The sequence below is a fragment of the Cydia fagiglandana genome, chromosome 4 (assembly GCF_963556715.1).
Source record: "Cydia fagiglandana chromosome 4, ilCydFagi1.1, whole genome shotgun sequence".
Taxonomy (NCBI): Eukaryota; Metazoa; Arthropoda; class Insecta; order Lepidoptera; family Tortricidae; genus Cydia; species Cydia fagiglandana.
In genome coordinates this window covers 14303038-14320538 of record NC_085935.1, presented here as the reverse complement: position 1 = coordinate 14320538, position 17501 = coordinate 14303038, and the positions used below count along the sequence as shown (strand labels likewise).

General features: G+C 37.8%; 1 protein-coding gene across 1 annotated transcript in view; it reads left to right on the top strand.

The window, feature by feature from the left end:
• The window catches only part of LOC134663787 (uncharacterized protein DDB_G0283357), a 41749-nt gene that overhangs the window by 11006 nt on the left and 13242 nt on the right, over positions 1-17501 (top strand). The window contains exons 2-10 of the mRNA XM_063520276.1: positions 7253-7649; positions 8259-8416; positions 8741-9753; positions 10189-10310; positions 11577-11674; positions 12820-12946; positions 14039-14251; positions 14575-14750; positions 15444-15584. Of these exons, the coding sequence (XP_063376346.1) occupies positions 7259-7649; positions 8259-8416; positions 8741-9753; positions 10189-10310; positions 11577-11674; positions 12820-12946; positions 14039-14251; positions 14575-14750; positions 15444-15584 (2439 nt within the window). The 5' untranslated portion in view covers positions 7253-7258. The remainder of the gene's footprint in view (positions 1-7252; positions 7650-8258; positions 8417-8740; positions 9754-10188; positions 10311-11576; positions 11675-12819; positions 12947-14038; positions 14252-14574; positions 14751-15443; positions 15585-17501) is intronic.

The window sequence follows — 17501 nt, the reverse complement described above, 5'->3', positions numbered from 1 at the left end:
ATGCCGAGTCAACGAAATGTGCTCAAAGCTATCTGAGTCTCAATCTTGCAATGTTTGACTTGACTCTAAGTCAGTAGTAATAATAACCAAAACTATGAAATTGTTAACCACCAATTTTTGCTACACCCTTTCCAGGGTCCATGTATAATTGTATATAACATCTGTACTATGGTATGCAAATAAAGATCTCTTATCAAATTAAAGGCAATTCCAGCATGGATTAGACAGCCTGGACCCCTATTCGACAAGCGACGTTTGACGTATCGTGTTGATCTGCCGTTGATGTGGGCAAAATCATAAGTTCTCGAATACGTACAATGTCAAAATTTGACATTAACAATCCACAGTTAGGGTGACAAGCAAACCAAACCGAACCACCCTTAGTTTAGAAGAGAGAGTTTTGGTTGTACCAAATGATATTATCCACCGTTGATGGAATCAACACTCAGTATACAATAAAATCAACTGTTGATTTGACGTGGATGCGAAATCTGACAGTTGTACATGTCGAATTTGGCCCCTGCTGTCTGCAGCATACCTATGTACACAATACAGATTGGAAGACAATAGAAGTTGGTGAGAATCGTAATCTCGACGTACTGGAGTTGAAATTAATTAAATCTGTTGCTTATCTCAGGACTTTGTTATCTGGAGACATAAAATTGAAACTTTTCTTCTCGGACTTGGGTGCTTTACTTAAAGAGGGCCGACAGGGCTAAACACAGTCCAAACTGTAATACATCACGATTGTCAATTTTTGCTAAAATATGCCTATTTCAATTACTTTTTCGGGGTAGAAACTGGGTTTTCACCTTCTATTGAAGTAGAAGTATCAATTAAAACATTATTGATAACAAGTAATTTCAGGACAAATAGTTCAGTACGCCGTGCCATGTACCTAACGATTGTGAGTTTACGGTTTACTATACTATCCCACCAAAAACATAAATGTAAAAAAGGAGAGCCAAGTTCAATACAAAAATTATGCTTGTCTGTGGGGCTCGCCGCAAAAAGAATGGAGATCTAAATGAGTGCCACTGCCAAGTTCTATGCAAAATCCAAATATGTATTTATAGGAACAAAATAACATTATAAACAAGTATTAAACTCTATTTCCTTGCTTTATTGGATACCTATAACAATTGCTGTTATTTAAAAAAATGTGAGATCTTAAAGTAGGTTAGATTTGACATGGCCAGTTTTCATTATATCAATCATTTTATATATATTGTAATTCTGATAAAACCTGGCCAAGCCAAATCTAACCTACTTTAATATCTCACATTTTTTTAAATAACAGCAATTGTTATAGGTATCCAATAAAGCAAGGAAATAGAGTTTAATACTTGTTTATAATGTTATTTTGTTCCTATAAATACATATTTGGATTTTGCATAGAACTTGGCAGTGGCACTCATTTAGATCTCCATTCTTTTTGCGGCGAGCCCCACAGACAAGCATAATTTTTGTATTGAACTTGGCTCTCCTTTTTTACATTTATGTTTTTGGTGGGATATCAATACTTTTTGTAAAGAAAACTAGGCAGGTATTGAGATTTAATGTTTTTTCTTGTGTTTCTGCTGTATGGTTTTTACTTCTGTTCTTTGTATAATTATGTGGTACCGCGCGCCGCCGACGACACACCGTTGGCCGGTTGTTTAGAGCGTATTAAAAGTTTTTTGTATGGGGACACCACTTATTTTTTGACTAAACTTTATTTTAATATAGCAAATATAATAATACATATATTGGGGTAGTTTCAAATATCTGCTTGTAACGGTTCCAACGCTACAATAAAAAAATATTTTTTTGTATGGGGACCCCCCCTATTTTTTAACTTTTTTTTATTTTTAGATTTTTTCCTACGCTTACACACAATAACCGAGCTGGATTCCAAATTTCATCCTTCTAGGTCATCTGGAAGTAGGTTAGGTTTAGGTACTTATATCAGTCCCAATAAAAAATGTTTTTTTTGTATGGGGACCCCCCCTATTTTTAAACTTTATTTTATTTTTAGATTTTTTCCTACGGTTACACGCAATAACCGAACTGGATTCCAAATTTCATCCTTCTAGGTCATCTGGAAGTAGGTTAGGTTTAGGTACTATAAGTCATAAGTCAGTCTTAAAATTTACGACTTTTTGACCTTCATACCTTTATAACCGTTTGAGCTAGCTTCATGAAATTTGGGCTTCTAGATATCCTTACGGATATAATTAAACACACGTAGTTTTATGTGTTTACGTCAAAGATGTTTTGAGTTATAGAAGGGTCAAAAGTGGCACCAAGTGGTTCGTGTAATATTACACTCGGCGCTGGCTAGCCAGTTCCTTTGCTTGAACTTGGCTTGACACGCTGCCGCGTGTCTAGATGTCTAGATAATAGTACAGTACCGTAAAACGGGGTGAGTAGGTTTCGCGGGGAGAGTTGGGTTATGAATGGGGAGAGAAGGTTTGAGAGGGGGGTGAGAAGGGATTTTAAGGCTACTGCTACAAAAATAATGTATTCCAATTTAAAATGGGGCTATAGTAATACGCATAATGAAAAAAATCGATCCAACAATTTTCCAAAAAATCACCTTTTTATGAAAAACCCTCTCACTCCAAATACGAGGCACTACGGGGTGAGGTGGGTTTTCCTCTTTATCGTCAAAGTTATGAAATGGAACTACCCAAAATAAAATACAAACTAAAAAACAAACGTCCGAACCACTTATTATATATGTCGGCGGCAGATCGTAAAATCGGGCATATCGAGATATTCCTAGGCATATCATGAAACGCCGCCATTTCATGATCTGACTAAGATTTGCCCAGGCATATCACGATCTGCCTTATAAAAGAGGCGGCAGATCGATCAGAGCATTGGCATTCGTTGATATTCCTAGCTTCATACCGGGCGCATCGTAAAATAACCTCGTGAGGATTGCACGATATGGCTGGTGTTCGCTAGGCATATCATGAAATGACGGCGTTTCATGATCTGCCTAGGAATATCATTCTGTGAGGTTTGCACGATATGGCTGGTGTTCGCTAGGCATATCATGAAATGCCGGCATTTCATGATCTGCCTAGGAATATCATCCTGAGAGGTTTGCACGATATGGCTGGTGTTCGCTAGGCATATCATGAAATGCCGGCGTTTCATGATCTGCCTAGGAATATCACCCTGTGAGGTTTGCACGATATGGCTGGTGTTCGCTAGGCATATCATGAAATGCCGGCGTTTCATGATCTGCCTAGGAATATCACTCCCTGTTGCAAAACGACGCGGTTTTGGATGCAATGCTGAGATGCAATGCTAATTCACAACATTCAGGATCGAGCATAAATATCTATACTCGCCGGTAATAAACGGTACAACACGATAAAATAACCAAAGGATATCACGCACTGGGCTGACCTGATACTGCAGCAATGGCGGAATCCTCTTGATGCCACTAGTTCTTTTTTTACGTTCAGCACCTTCTCCTCTTTTTACACGCCGGCCGGCGGCACGTTAAACAGTCTTAGGCCTTTTGTCACGCACGATATATCACTAAAACACTTAGTTTTGAAGGCTTAATACATATAATGTGATTTAAATCGATAGCGGTCGATCCGCATGCCGCGGCGTCTCGCTAGTTCTCTTTCTCGCCAACAGAGGCACTGCTGAGACTCGTCCTGAGCATGCCGCCCGAGAGTTTTGGACGATCCTATTGGCTAAAATGTCAATATTGTATCGCTGTGAAGTGCGTTTTGGCTTTGCATCGATAAACGGTAGAAGCGCGCAGAAATTTGATTAATTACTTAAAAACTAAACGTTAAGAACGGAACACCCCTTGAGGTTGGCACGATATGGCTGGTGTTCGCTAGGCAGATCATGAAAGGCCGGCGTTTCATGATTTGCCTAGGAAAATCACCCCGTGAGGTTTGCACGATATGGCTGGTGTTCGCTCGGCATATCATGAAATGCCGGCGTTTCATGATCTGCCTAGGAATATCACCACTTGAGGCTTGCACGACATGGCTGGTGTTCGCTAGGCAGATCATGAAATGCCGGCGTTTCATGATCTGCCTAGGAAAATCTACCCCGTGAGGTTTGCACGATATGGCTGGTGTTCGCTAGGCATATCATGAAATGCCGGCGTTTCATGATCTGCCTAGGAATATCACCCCTTGAGGTTTACACGATATGGCTGGTGTTCCCTAGGCATATCATGAAATGCCGGCGCTTCATGATCTGCCTAGGAATATCACCCCTTGAGGTTTGCACGATATGGCTGGTGTTCGCTCGGAAGATCATGAAATGCCGGCGTTTCATGATCTGCCTAGGAATATCACACCCTACTTATTTGATATGCCTAAACGTAGCCAGGCAAATCGTCAAACGTTGAGGTTTGAACGATATGGCTGGTAGTCGTTAGTCAGATCATGAAATGGCGGCGTTTCATGATATGCCTAGGAATATCTCGATATGCCCGATTTTACGATCTGCCGCCGACATATACACCATTCAGTTTTCACATGTAAAAATAAAATTTTATCGAGGTTTGAAAGTCAAATTTCACCCAACTCACCCCATTTTACGGTATATTATTATACTATAGGTACACTACATCATTGGCTAATTCCCTGATAGAAAAATACGTGCTCTTAAAAAAATCGCATAATATTCCGTCTTCCTACTCGATTAATATCTATTAACGTGTCTGGAATTTAATTTAGATTGTTGGATTCGATAAGTAGTGGTCGGAAGGGACGCGTAGGTACCTAATTGTTACTTCTGCCACAGAATAATAATACTACCGTTCAGGAAGGAAACTTCCTACAAAACCGAAGTTTGTCAGCGGTTCATTCGCGGTCGAATCATGCTGTCCCTTTTTAATATATGGCACTATCCCATTCGGTTATTTAGGGTTCTCAAAATTTAAGCCATTATCTTATCTGTGGTCGAGCACGCAAAGGGACGTCAATCCTAATAATTGCTCGGAGCAATGCTGAGCCGAACGGAGCCGAGTTTGCCCGAAGGGAGAAGTTTCGCACCCCTGCTTCTGCGGTAGGGTATCTAACTATCTACTCGTACCTGGAAATGGAATATTATTGGCCTCAAAATGCCAGTCAGTGGAAAGTGAAAGTTATGTTTTTAAAGAAGTGTTTTATTCTAATAATGGCATGGCTGGTAGAGCTTATCAGACTGTAGGTATAAACGGATTGAGGTCGGCGCCGCGTGCCTGTCGCGAGGACGAGGGCGCGCCGCTTACAATATCCGGCTCTGATCCGCAATATAGCCCTCTATGGATTTAGGACATAAAATCCAATGATAATAACATAACGCAAAAACTTTAACGTCTCGTTCTTTTGGGTAAACATGGTAAAGGTTCTATCAGGTTTGTCTCGCATTCAATTGCAATTGAATTCAAGAAAACGTTATCATTCTGGATATATTGTGGATATAATACAAATTATCATTTAACAATTAGCAGATATTGTTAAACCTTACCTATAATTTAAGCTACCTTGTTACGAGGCTTTACTAAGTACCTATTACAGCCATGTTACAGCTTTTAAAGCGCGTCAGTACGTAATAGGTGAATATTTATTTTCAGCACATATTTCGCCTTGTATATTTATCCAAGCAACGGAATAGAAAATATAATTTAAATAAAATTTTCAAATATCTATATAACACAGTTCCTTGAAATGTATTATTTAGCTTTGTTGATCCATTTGTTGAAGTGAATTCATTTCAAGGTTGTATAGGCAACTTTAAGACTAGGTACATTAATTTTTCGCATCTATACGAGTTTCCAGAAGAAAAATCTTAGTTTCATACAAATGTATACAATTGCGATACAGCGAGGAAATGCTGCCAGCATCTACGGCACCATGCCGCAGGTGGATATTTTGTAATCATTTATTTTAAGTTTAGTTTTATTTATTTTTAGATATAGTTAGTTTAAGTTTTGTAGGTTAGTTATTTAATTATGTTTTTATAAGTATGTATATTAAGTTCGAATGCACTAATAAATATATTATACATATACCTAATAATGTTGACGTAGGTATACTTACGTAATATTGTCGCCTTCGGTATGCCGCCGATATTGCTTCCGTAAGCTTTAATGGAATACGCTTACGTTTTCCCGGAGCGAAAAACTCAATGTTGAAAAAATAAAACATAGAGAGCATGTTTACCAGCTGACATGAAAAAACAACTGAAAGCTGGCACTGTATTTGGTTGACAGTGTTGGTACATTGCACCAATTTGATTTCTAGGCAACTATACAGTATGTGTCTGACCATGGGGCTTTAATTCCAGGGCTTGATTTTACTCGCTAAACTGAGTTACTTTTAGTATGGAACCAACCCTAAAATCGGGGAGAAAATTTTGGCTTTTCCATAGAAAACGTCGACATCTGATCAGCCAAAATGTATGAAAAAGTAAAAACTTTTTTCTGGATTTCGGGGTTGGTGCCATAATAAAAGTAGCTCAGTTTAGCGAGTAAAATCGAGCCCTGGATTTAAAGCCCCATGATCGGTAACACCCTGTAGAACCACGAATCAATTTATTTAAAATCTTCTACGACATGGACAGTTCTCATGTGTTGTACATGTCATGAGTGGGTAGGTATGTGACTAATAGTTAAAGCGACAAGTTTCTATAGTGGCCTAGGATTGGAATTGGTTGACTGATGTAGGTACATACTTTGTAAATGGAGAAATAATTTGTATAGGTAATTCCTTACACAACAAATAATTGAGAAAGCAAGTTAGTAAACGTGATGTGAGGCACGCTGCGACTCTTGGTGATTAGTTGTCAACAGCGCGAAACTTGCAAACTTCGTTCCCAGAGACCTTTCCGGCCCGTCAGTTCAACTTCCAAGGAGACACCTACTCTGGGCTCACCTCCCGGCACATTAGCACACTTTATTATAAGATTTTAATCAAATCCAATGTCAGTATATTTCTTGCTGCCTAATTTACGAAACATTTTTGTCTTCGCACGTCTCGCATAATTTGACCCCAACCGTCGTAAGAACTACGCTAGATCGGAGTTCACACTTTGATTATGAACGCAAGCTCGTCATTAAATTGTTGTAACTAAATTAGAGATTATTAAGTTATTTTTGTTGCCAAGCATTACCAACACATGTATAACTAGAATAATTTTATACCGTCAGATGGCATTTCTGAGGAAATCAATATAACTAAATAAACGCCAAGCGCTAGTGTATTGAGAAATATATTAACTCTGCTTTATGTTGTTACAGGTAATCATGAGAATCAAACAGATTACCGATAATGGTAATCTGGCCGCAGAGAACGGGCGTCAGATACTGTCACACGTAAACTCTGACAACCGGGGCTGGTTGCCCATTAACACCAGCTCGGAATATTTTTATAATAATATTAACAGGACGGAACATTTCCAATTTAATTCGAATTACAATAATTCGAGTATTACTACTGGTTTGATTAGAAATAATAGTGTGCAAAACAAGAATGTTACGAAAGAAACCTCCAACTTGACTGCTGAACCAGTGTGCAATACCCTGTATAGGCTGAACATTCAGAATAAGCCAGTATTCTTGAATTTGAATAACACAGAAGCTAGCAACCTGGCGGGCGCCACGGAAAATTTCCTCGTTCCCCGTGAAAGCTTTCTAGGTACGTGCTAAAAGAAAACTTAATTGGCAGGCCTTTATTTTAATCTTTCTCTAAGTTACGCCACGCATGTTGCTATTGTTTTTCCAAAGTTACCTTACCTACTTACTTTAGGTTAGGTACCTACAAATGGTACAATGTTACAGAAACATTTACTGTGCAAGTAGATTTACCTAATGTTAATAGCATTGCTAAACAAATAGGAGAAGCATAATTTTCGTGGTAATCAGCTTAGAATAAAGTACCTACATGAATACTACCTAAGCGACTCGTACCTACATATAAACTACATTCAAAGCGCCTGATAATTTTGTTGCCTGTTATTTCTTTCAAGCGGTTCATAATTCAAGAGTCTTATAAAAGCTTATTTCTGTAACAAAGCATTTGAATGAAATGGTAAGTGTATTTGGATGAGAATTTAAGTGAATAAGCGTAATTTAATATCCACGTTACGTAAAGATAACGCTGCCCGTATTTATTTGGGCGAGGGAGCTATATTTTCTTTAGGCGTTTAATTATTTAGACGGTAAAATGCGTGGGTGAATGAAACTTTATAAGCAGTGTCTAATACTTTGGACGTGTGTGCGTAACGTCTGAAAATCGATATTTCAGGTAGTAATGTGTCTTCGAATACAACGCCAATTGATGACGAGCGGCCGTTCGATCATTCAGACACGGATGAGATGTCTGAGAATGGCAGTCGCCCTGTGCCTAGAGGAATCGTGAATCCAAATTATCCAGGTTTTCAACACTTGGCGCACACGTTGCAGGTGGGTCAAGTTTCGATGACAGATGCCTTTGTAGTGCGGGCGCTGACCCAGATCTGGGGCTAACAGGAAGCCTCATTAGTACGTACTTACTATTTGTTAAAAGTTATATTCAATGTTTATCATAAGAATGGATTTAATAGATGTCGCTGATATGAATGTATATTAGTAATAAACAGTATAAGTATTGTACTTATATTTCTTTTGATTAGGGAACTCTACGTCCTTTAAACAGTTTGACGGATCTATTACATGTAGGTAAACAAGGTAGAATAAGGAATGAAATATTATAATTGAAAATTAAAAAAGGATATTTTTCTTTTCCAGGATTATTCTTCAAACATTGAAAATTTTTATCACTCCGAAAATGATATGACGGATGACGATATAGATTTAGAGATAACCGAATCAACATACGAACCAGAGCTTAACTTAAATGAAACCACCATTGTATGTAAAAATATCAATAATAATAACCAGGAAGACTTAAACAATTCTAAAATACTAAGTTCACCTATTGAGAGTAAAATAACAGCAACGTCAGGTAGTCTTTCACAAAAGGAAATTCCAGATTTATTAAAAACAATATCGGAAAATAATAACAACATCAACCGTAGTGAATTTGAAATAGCTTGCACTGATACAGATATAGAAAATAACTTTCACACTAAGGACATAATAGGGGATTTTAATAAAGAAATTGAGGACGAAATAAAACAATTATTAAATTATAACATTAATATTCAAGATGATTTAGAAGAATTAAGAAAAGATATCAAAGATACCTTTGCGAAGCCGATTGAAAATACCATAAACAACATAAGTGAAGTCGTGAATCATGTTATAAAGAAACTCGTTGAAACTCATGTTGATGAAATTGAACACTGTCCGGATAAGTCAGGGAATGGAACAAGTAGTAGAGAAGTGTTAAATAATGAAATTAGCGACATTAAACAAAATGAAACAAATGCAATAAAAGAGATGAATCTCAGTAGGCCTACATTTTTATTGATAGAAAATAACACGAATAAGATAACCGATGCATTCTTATCAGACGGAAAAGATGAAATTACCCTTTATGATAACGAATTCGACACAAAAAATATGAGCAACAACGTCGAAAATACAATAAAACAACTTAGCACTGAGTTAAGAAAAATAATTCCGAAGTTAGATGAAATGCGAGAACGTGATAGATTATGGATAAGGAATAAAAAAGAACCGTCTGTGATCCTTACAGACGGTAATTTCAATGAAGTTGCGAATTCGTCTCGATATACCGGAGACGTAAGTGGAAGCAATCCTGATGTACTTGCAAGAAAACCAGTCAAGGTATTAAGGTAAGTTGTAATTCTGGCGATTTGCTATTGTTCAACTTAGAGGAAACTACTTAAAAGGCAATAAATCCTAACAAAACAAAAATGATATTGAGTAGGCATAGGAATTCACCATTGAGTATAGAAGCACCAATAAATATGTTACGATTGATGCACCGCGGTCAGTATAGTTTTAATAGAAACAACATAAATTTACCGCCATGCAATAACAGGCGTTGAAGCTTAAAATAGATTCGACAGAGCAGTTGCTCTCATAAATTCGAGAGAAAAGTATGACTCGGTGCACTGACGCGCGGCTAATCAACTCAAATTGAGCAGGAACATCATTTGTGGCGCTTTACCTCAACATAATTCACTCACACTTGGGTGTGGCACTTGATCATTGACAAATATATACTGAGTGCTTTGTATTGAAGTGTTAATCATGTCCCAATCCAGTGAACCATCGGCGTCAAAGGAACATCAGCCAAAGGAATTGGCACCGGCTAAGAAGTCTACCAGATCAGCTCAAAGCGACTCATCCGTCCGAATAGGTGAAAATGTAGACAAATGTGATCTAGGTAAGTTTCATTAGCGTTTAAGTCTTTTCAATAGATAAACTAGTGACTCCTACGCATACAAGCTATACTTACCAAATACTTCATTACGTATGCAATCGTCGTAACATACACAGTTCAACCGTTCCCGTCTTCAACTACTTATATGTAGGGTTAATGATTTGTAGAGCGTGTAATTCTCCATTAATGTAGGTTGTTGAAACCATATTTGGTATTGGTTCCGTAATACGTATTACGTGTAGGTATAAAGGGTGGAATTATATTTTGAGGAGGTAAGCAAATTACAGAGTCTCTAACACTCTTAGGGCCACTTGCACCATTCCACTAACCCGGGGTTAACCGGTTAAACCCGGAGTTACCATGGTTACCAGTACAATTTGACAGTGGGTTCACGATTTAACCGCTTAACCCCGGGTTAGTGGGATGGGGATAATTTTGTCGGTTAATACCTACTTATATATTATGATAAAGTATTAAATACTATTTAACTAGTATGTAACTATTTAGAACAGAACATTTAACGGAAATGCTCAGCTGCATTTACATAAACACCGAGAAGGAATTAGATTAGTAGACTGAAAATATTGAAATATTTTATTTACCACAAAATTTATTTTAAGAAGTAGGCTACGTGTTATTCGGTGATAGGACAAGGAGGTTAACCTCAACCATATAACTTATACCATATAAATTTAGGTAGGTACTTACTTATTACACTTTGATCGTAACAATCAGTTTAAAACAAAATAAAAACTATGAAATATATTATATTAATCATACAGCTAAGTCACACAAACATTTAAATTAAGTAAGTGCTACTGACACTTGATCTTGATTCCAAGTTTATTATAGATGTAAGCTAGGTATGTATATGCGAGCTGCTTCAGGGCTACAACCGAGAAAATCGATGTTCACAAATTGCGGGAATTTTTCTCTGTCACTCTAATTACGCCTTCATTGGAGTGAAGGAGAAAGATCCCCGCAATTTGCGAATTTCGGTTTTCAATGGTAGCCCCTCAGTGCACCCGATCCCTTGGAAGTTTGGCACCACTATTCGCACGCCCCGTCGAGCTCGTCGCTTGACTCTTGCCACTGTGAGGCCGTACACTTGCGATGTTGTAGGTACACACACAACATTCGTTGGTTAATGTACATCCACCAACAAATTGCATTCATAAAGTGGGTATGCTCTTCTGCAGCTTAAAGAAGTAGACTTACCCTGTTCCATTAACTAAAACCAAGTCTAAAAAGGTTAATTTTATTTTTCAGGAAGTTTCGACGTCTACAATATAGAAACTGCTCTGCCTAAGTTAGATTTCGATGCGATTGAAAATCATTTGAAGGCAGCTAAAGAAGCAGAGAGACGGGTACGAGTTTTTTATGATGTACAATCCTATTATAAATTATAAGTAGGCACTACCTATAAAAAGTATTGTCAGTCTTTGTATGCCCATTGGTATATTTAAATTAGCCGCGCCGCGTACTAAGGTAACGGTAAAAAGTATACGTCTGAACCACGTCTGCCGCAACCATGTGTAACAATTTAATAATTATCAATAAGTAGTAAGTTCAACTTTCTACCGGTGATTCAACTACGCGGGCATATAGGCGGCCAGTCTCTACCAAGCCACCAACACAAATCAAGGTGTGCGGGCAGTGTTTGAGTTAACTATTGGTTAACTACGGCTAATTTTACTGTGCAAATAGCTTTAACATAAATTTCAGTGATGGCATCAATGCCATATTTTAATTCCGAACAAAGACATTATAAAAAAGATACAAGGTTTCTTTTAGATTTATACACAATTACATATGATAATCATGAATCAGTGGATAATGTTTGTTGCCTTGTAAGTTATTTAAATTTTTATATCGATATTAAGGATTAAGGATACTGGGAATCGATTAAAAATGGAACGTCTCTTGTCCTTGCCCTATATCACAGCCCTAAATGTCAAACGACAACGAAGTGACAGCTATGAGGATAATGTTATTTTTTGCTATTTTATTTTAAGTCTAATAACTTACCGTAGTTTGTTTCTACTTATTAGTAGGCTGTGCCATATTTTTGCCAAAAAAACAGAAGACTGTTCTTTAATATAAGATGTTTGAGGGTCTATTTACTAACATTAAAAGAAGGTTTAGCAAAACGTCATTGGAAACACCTGACAATGAAGATCATTTAGAACTATCAGGATTGAAGCGAAGCCTGCATTTGCTCAAGACGAAATTCGTCAAAAAAAATGTTCAACCCACCAATGAATATAATTGTGATAATACAGCTTTAAGTCCAAGAGCAATTGGTACCATCGATACCGCTGAATGTGCTGAAACAGAGTTCGAGTGGCCGATTCTCACGGACAATGATATTTTAGACAAATTTACAAGAATAGTTACCATATCAGAAGAACCTTCAAGCAATTTAAATGTAGTATTTTTATGAAATTTGTTTTTGTGACATTCTGGTTTGCTCATGGCCTTCTGATGTAATTTTTACTAATTTATTTTTCAGAAACGCAATGATAGGGAAGAAATCAGGAAACGTTTGGCCATGGGTGCTGACAGTGATGAATATTATAGTATGGGACACACTGATAGACCAGGAAAGAAACCCAGCCTACACTCAAGACTGCAGAATGGTGAGTTTGTACACATAAATTGTATTTTTATTTGGTTACTTTAATAATTTTGGTTGTGCTTTGGTAGAGGGTTATGAGTCGGTTATTAAATGTAGATTATGAAACACCTCATCTAGGGTAACTGTTTGTGTTGTCTAGAATAAAAATCTAAAGTTGTTTTATCTTTCTGCTGCATCAAAATATAAGAAAGCAAAAGTGATTTCATATTACATTGCTAATTTGCATTTATTTTATTTTAATTACAATAGTATTATGAACGTCTCTAGAATGTCTTGTGTGCTGCATGTAATAACATATTGTGTTGGTAAACTTAACAAGAAGTGTTATACCACAATTCAAAAGAAGCCGCAGATAAAATTCCGAGAGATTATTTAAAAAATGTATTTAAATTTTAGACCACATAATAATTTGGCAATAATGAAACATGAATGTGATAAGTATTAGTTCGTAACAAATAAAAAAATGAAGTGTGTATTTACCAAATCTATAGTCATACTAAAAAGACTAGAAATTGAAACTGCAATCCACGGAATGCTTTATCCCAATATAGTTTCTTCAGTTTTTATGGTTTGTGTTATAATGGTATTTTTCTTGTCACTAAATGTGGGATAAAAAATCGTAGCAGTATGCAGTCTCTTGCACCTTTATGCCTGACCTACATCCTTTTTCAGTGACCAAGTTTTGTTTTGCTTTACCAGCAACATATGAAAAATACTACAAATTTTTGGCTAACACATTCACTGCCAAACACCCGCTGGGTGTGTTCATTTTGTATTGGTATATGCTTGGCACTGAAAGTGATAATCTTATCATTTTGGCTTTTGATGCTAAACTAAAACACACAGAGTGGTAGACTATTATACCCTCTAGCCGCTCACAAAGTAAAACCTATCAGCAAATGCCATAATAATAAAAAAAAACAGGTATCTGTGTGGCTAGAGGATGTTTCATTTTGAAGCACAATGTTACTATTCATTTAGTTCATTCCTATCATGGGTTTAACATATCTCATAATCACTGTTTCCTAACCATCTAATGGGCTATTTTGTGTTGTGTCATTAAAATGTGTTATGTTGTGGTGTGGCTATGCAGGGAAGAACCTCCAAATATGTTTCATGAATGAAACTGCATCTGACAATGAATCGACGTCAGAGTCGGACAAGAATATCAACTATAGCACCAAAAGCCTGTCCCGGTCAAGCATTTTCAGCAAGTCCAATTACAGTCTGAATAACCATCCGTACCAGACAAGGCCACTGTCTGTCAGCATTACAAAACATGACAAAATTGGCATTGTTCCATCTGGTAAGTACATGGTGTATTGTTTTAGCTAATTGGTAAATTGATTTTGTTTGTTACAATGGGTAGAACTAACATTGTTGTTTGTCTGTGACTGTTTCTATGTTTCATGGTGGTTTCAATGTTGGTAATCTGTACTTTTCTGTATTGACTTGTTTGTGGCTACTGACTTTAGCATTGCACCTAAGCAGACTTCAGGGAGTGTCTTGCAATGCCCAGGTTACAATGGAGTTACATAGAGTTGACCAAAACATAATGACTTATTAGAATGTATGCATGCAGAATCTTCTTTTTTTTAATACTTGGCATAATGTATTCTCTCCTTTCAGGCGCTAAGTTACGTCCCACAACTCTTTCACTAAAGACATCCAAGTCTCGATCTTCACAGTCCCTGGGACACATAGAGCTAATGGAGTCAGATTTCTACGCTCTTCAGGCGACGCTTCAAACCGAGGCAAGGATTGCGCTCGCCCAGGCTAAAGAGTTAGCCCGAATTCAGATGGAGGTAGGTGTATGACACTACAACATACTGCAAACTAAATTACTTAGCACCACTTGCACCATCCCACTAACCTGGGGTTAACCCAGTGTCAAATTGTACTAGTAACCATGGTAACTCCAGGTTTAACTGGTTAACTCCGGGTTAGGGGGACGGTGCAAGTGGCACTTTGAGTAATAACTACATAATTGGTGCATTAAAACACTAAATATGAAACAACTTAAGTAAAAGTAAAAGTTCAAAAATATTTGAAAAAATCCTCTATTAGTAAAACATGTTAAAGTGCATGCTTATAAATTTTTCAGCACCATAGCTGCTCTGATATATCTGATGACGACTGTACGTAACAATTGTTCAATCTTTAATCTGCTACTAAATTTCCGGTCCCTAATGATAAAGTTATATTAGCGTTGTATAAAATCGCATTCGCTTCAGTATTGTTATCTACGTCATGTCAACTAAGATTTTTAACCTTACTAATAAAAAAAAAAACATAAATTCATGAATCCGTAACCAAGTGAACTGTTATCGTTCATATTTGTGACGTTCCACGGCAAAAGGTACCATATGGTGGCTGGCGCTTACGTCGCGTAGCGCCGCAATAATATTGGAGCGGCGGTAATAATAGCGTAAGCGCCAACCGCCACCTACCTTTACCCGTGGGACGTCACATTTAGTCACGAGCGTGTGTAATTCCAGCGCGAGCGTCGCAGCCGCGGCGCGTCGCCGGTGACGGAGATGCTGCGCAACTCCATGCGCAAGGCCAACGCACCGCTCGCGCCCGACCGCCGCCGCGTGTCGCGACAGCTGCTCACCGACATGAATGTCGCGCAGCTGCAGGTGCGTCCATATACTCATTTTTGTTGTTATTCTGTCCCATCAGCCAGGGAATAATTGCTTCAGGAGACACAAGACCTACATACCACCCCCCCCTTATGGGCTTTCCTAGCCCGGGGGTGAGATGCGTAAGGGCTGATTTAGACGGCGCGCGAACTCGTATGCGATTTTAGTTACATTGAGGACTATTGGTTAGATCCAATTCAGCCGACCAATAAATAAAATACGTAATGTAATGATCGCATGCGAGTTCTCGCACTGTCTACATGAGACTTTGTACTTAAATGCATTTACCCCTGCAACAAAAAAAGGAACAAATTGTTTGAGGAGCTGTTGTTGAAATGAACCATGTTCTTCTAACATGCTCAATAGATCGCCTGTTATGGAAAGGAGTTTTTCTCAAAAATGGACGGCAAAGTCGACTTTGCCGTCTAAAAAATAGGTTGCGAAGCGCGTAGTTTATGGTTAGTCAAAAATTAAAAAGTTAAAAACATTGCAGTCTCGATTTTGGGACTGCAATGTTGCATACAAATTCCATTATTTGCCGAGTTCCAAACTTTTTAAAAGTTGAAATGACCATATCAAATGAAGGCACAGGCCCAATAAACAGCCAAACCGATGATTATTACCGCGACTATTTAGCTGTCTCAAATAGGTTGGCGTATTTTAGGCAGAAAAATACACTTCTATTTTTTTTATTAAAAAAGTAAAAAGGCGGGAAGGGCTTTTTTCTGTGAAAATATATAAGTAAGAACGTTGGTTTTGTAAAATATTTATATGATATTTATATTTCTTGCACCATTTTTGAGAAAAGCACTATATATGACTCGGCTGGAAGGCTACTTGCTGGCTTCGGATTCAATTAAACGGACTCCCAAGGTCGTCCGTTTAAAACGAATCCTCAGCCTGCAAGTAGCTACTTCCGAGCCTCGACAATAATATACTATTTCTCAAAAATGGACGGCAAAGTCGAGTTTGCCGTCTAAAAAATAGGTCGCGAAGCGCGGACTTTATGGTCAGTCAAAAATTAAAAAGTTAAAAACATTGCAGTCTCGATTTTAGGACTGCAATGTTGCATACAAATTCCATTATTTGTCGAGTTCCAAACTTTTTAAAAGTTGAAATGGCCATATCAAATGAAGGCACAGGCCCATTAAACAGCCAAACAGATGATTAGTACCGCGACTATTTAGCTGTCTCAAATAGGTTGGCGTATTTTCGGCAGAAAAATACACTTCTATTTTTTTATTAAAAAAAATAAAAGGCGGCAAGGGCTTTGTTCTGTGAAAATATATACGTAAGAATGTTGCTTTTGTAAAATATTTCTATGATATTTATATTTCGTGCACCATTTTTGAGAAAAGCACTATATATGACTCGGCTGGAAGGCTACTTGCTGGCTTCGGATTCAATTAAACGGACTCCCAAGGTCGTCCGTTTAAAACGAATCCTTAGCCTGCAAGTAGCTACTTCCGAGCCTCGACAATAATGTACTATTACCATTGACATAGATATCTCAGGACTGGCCTTACAGGCAATAATAATGAGGCATGACAGGGGCCAGTACAGCGGTGTGACACTGCTACAACGCGATTGGTTGATCAGTTCGCATCACGCGCGCGATTGGTTGACGAGTTCGCATCACGCTCGCTATTGGTCGCAACTAGTTACGTTAGACTGCACGATTGGCTGGAACTCGTGAGTCACACCGCTAAACTAGTACCATTTTTAGTGCCCGTAAGGCCAGTCCATAGATATATACGTTAATGACTATTACTTATTAAAACATGCTTTTTTGGTTAAGTTAAATACCATAAGGGTTGAAAAATTTGATAGAACGTAACCGTGGTCCCGCGTTGTTAGTGCGTATGCGTATCAAAAACTCCTGTTTAATGTGTAGTAATAGGTACATTAAGGGTG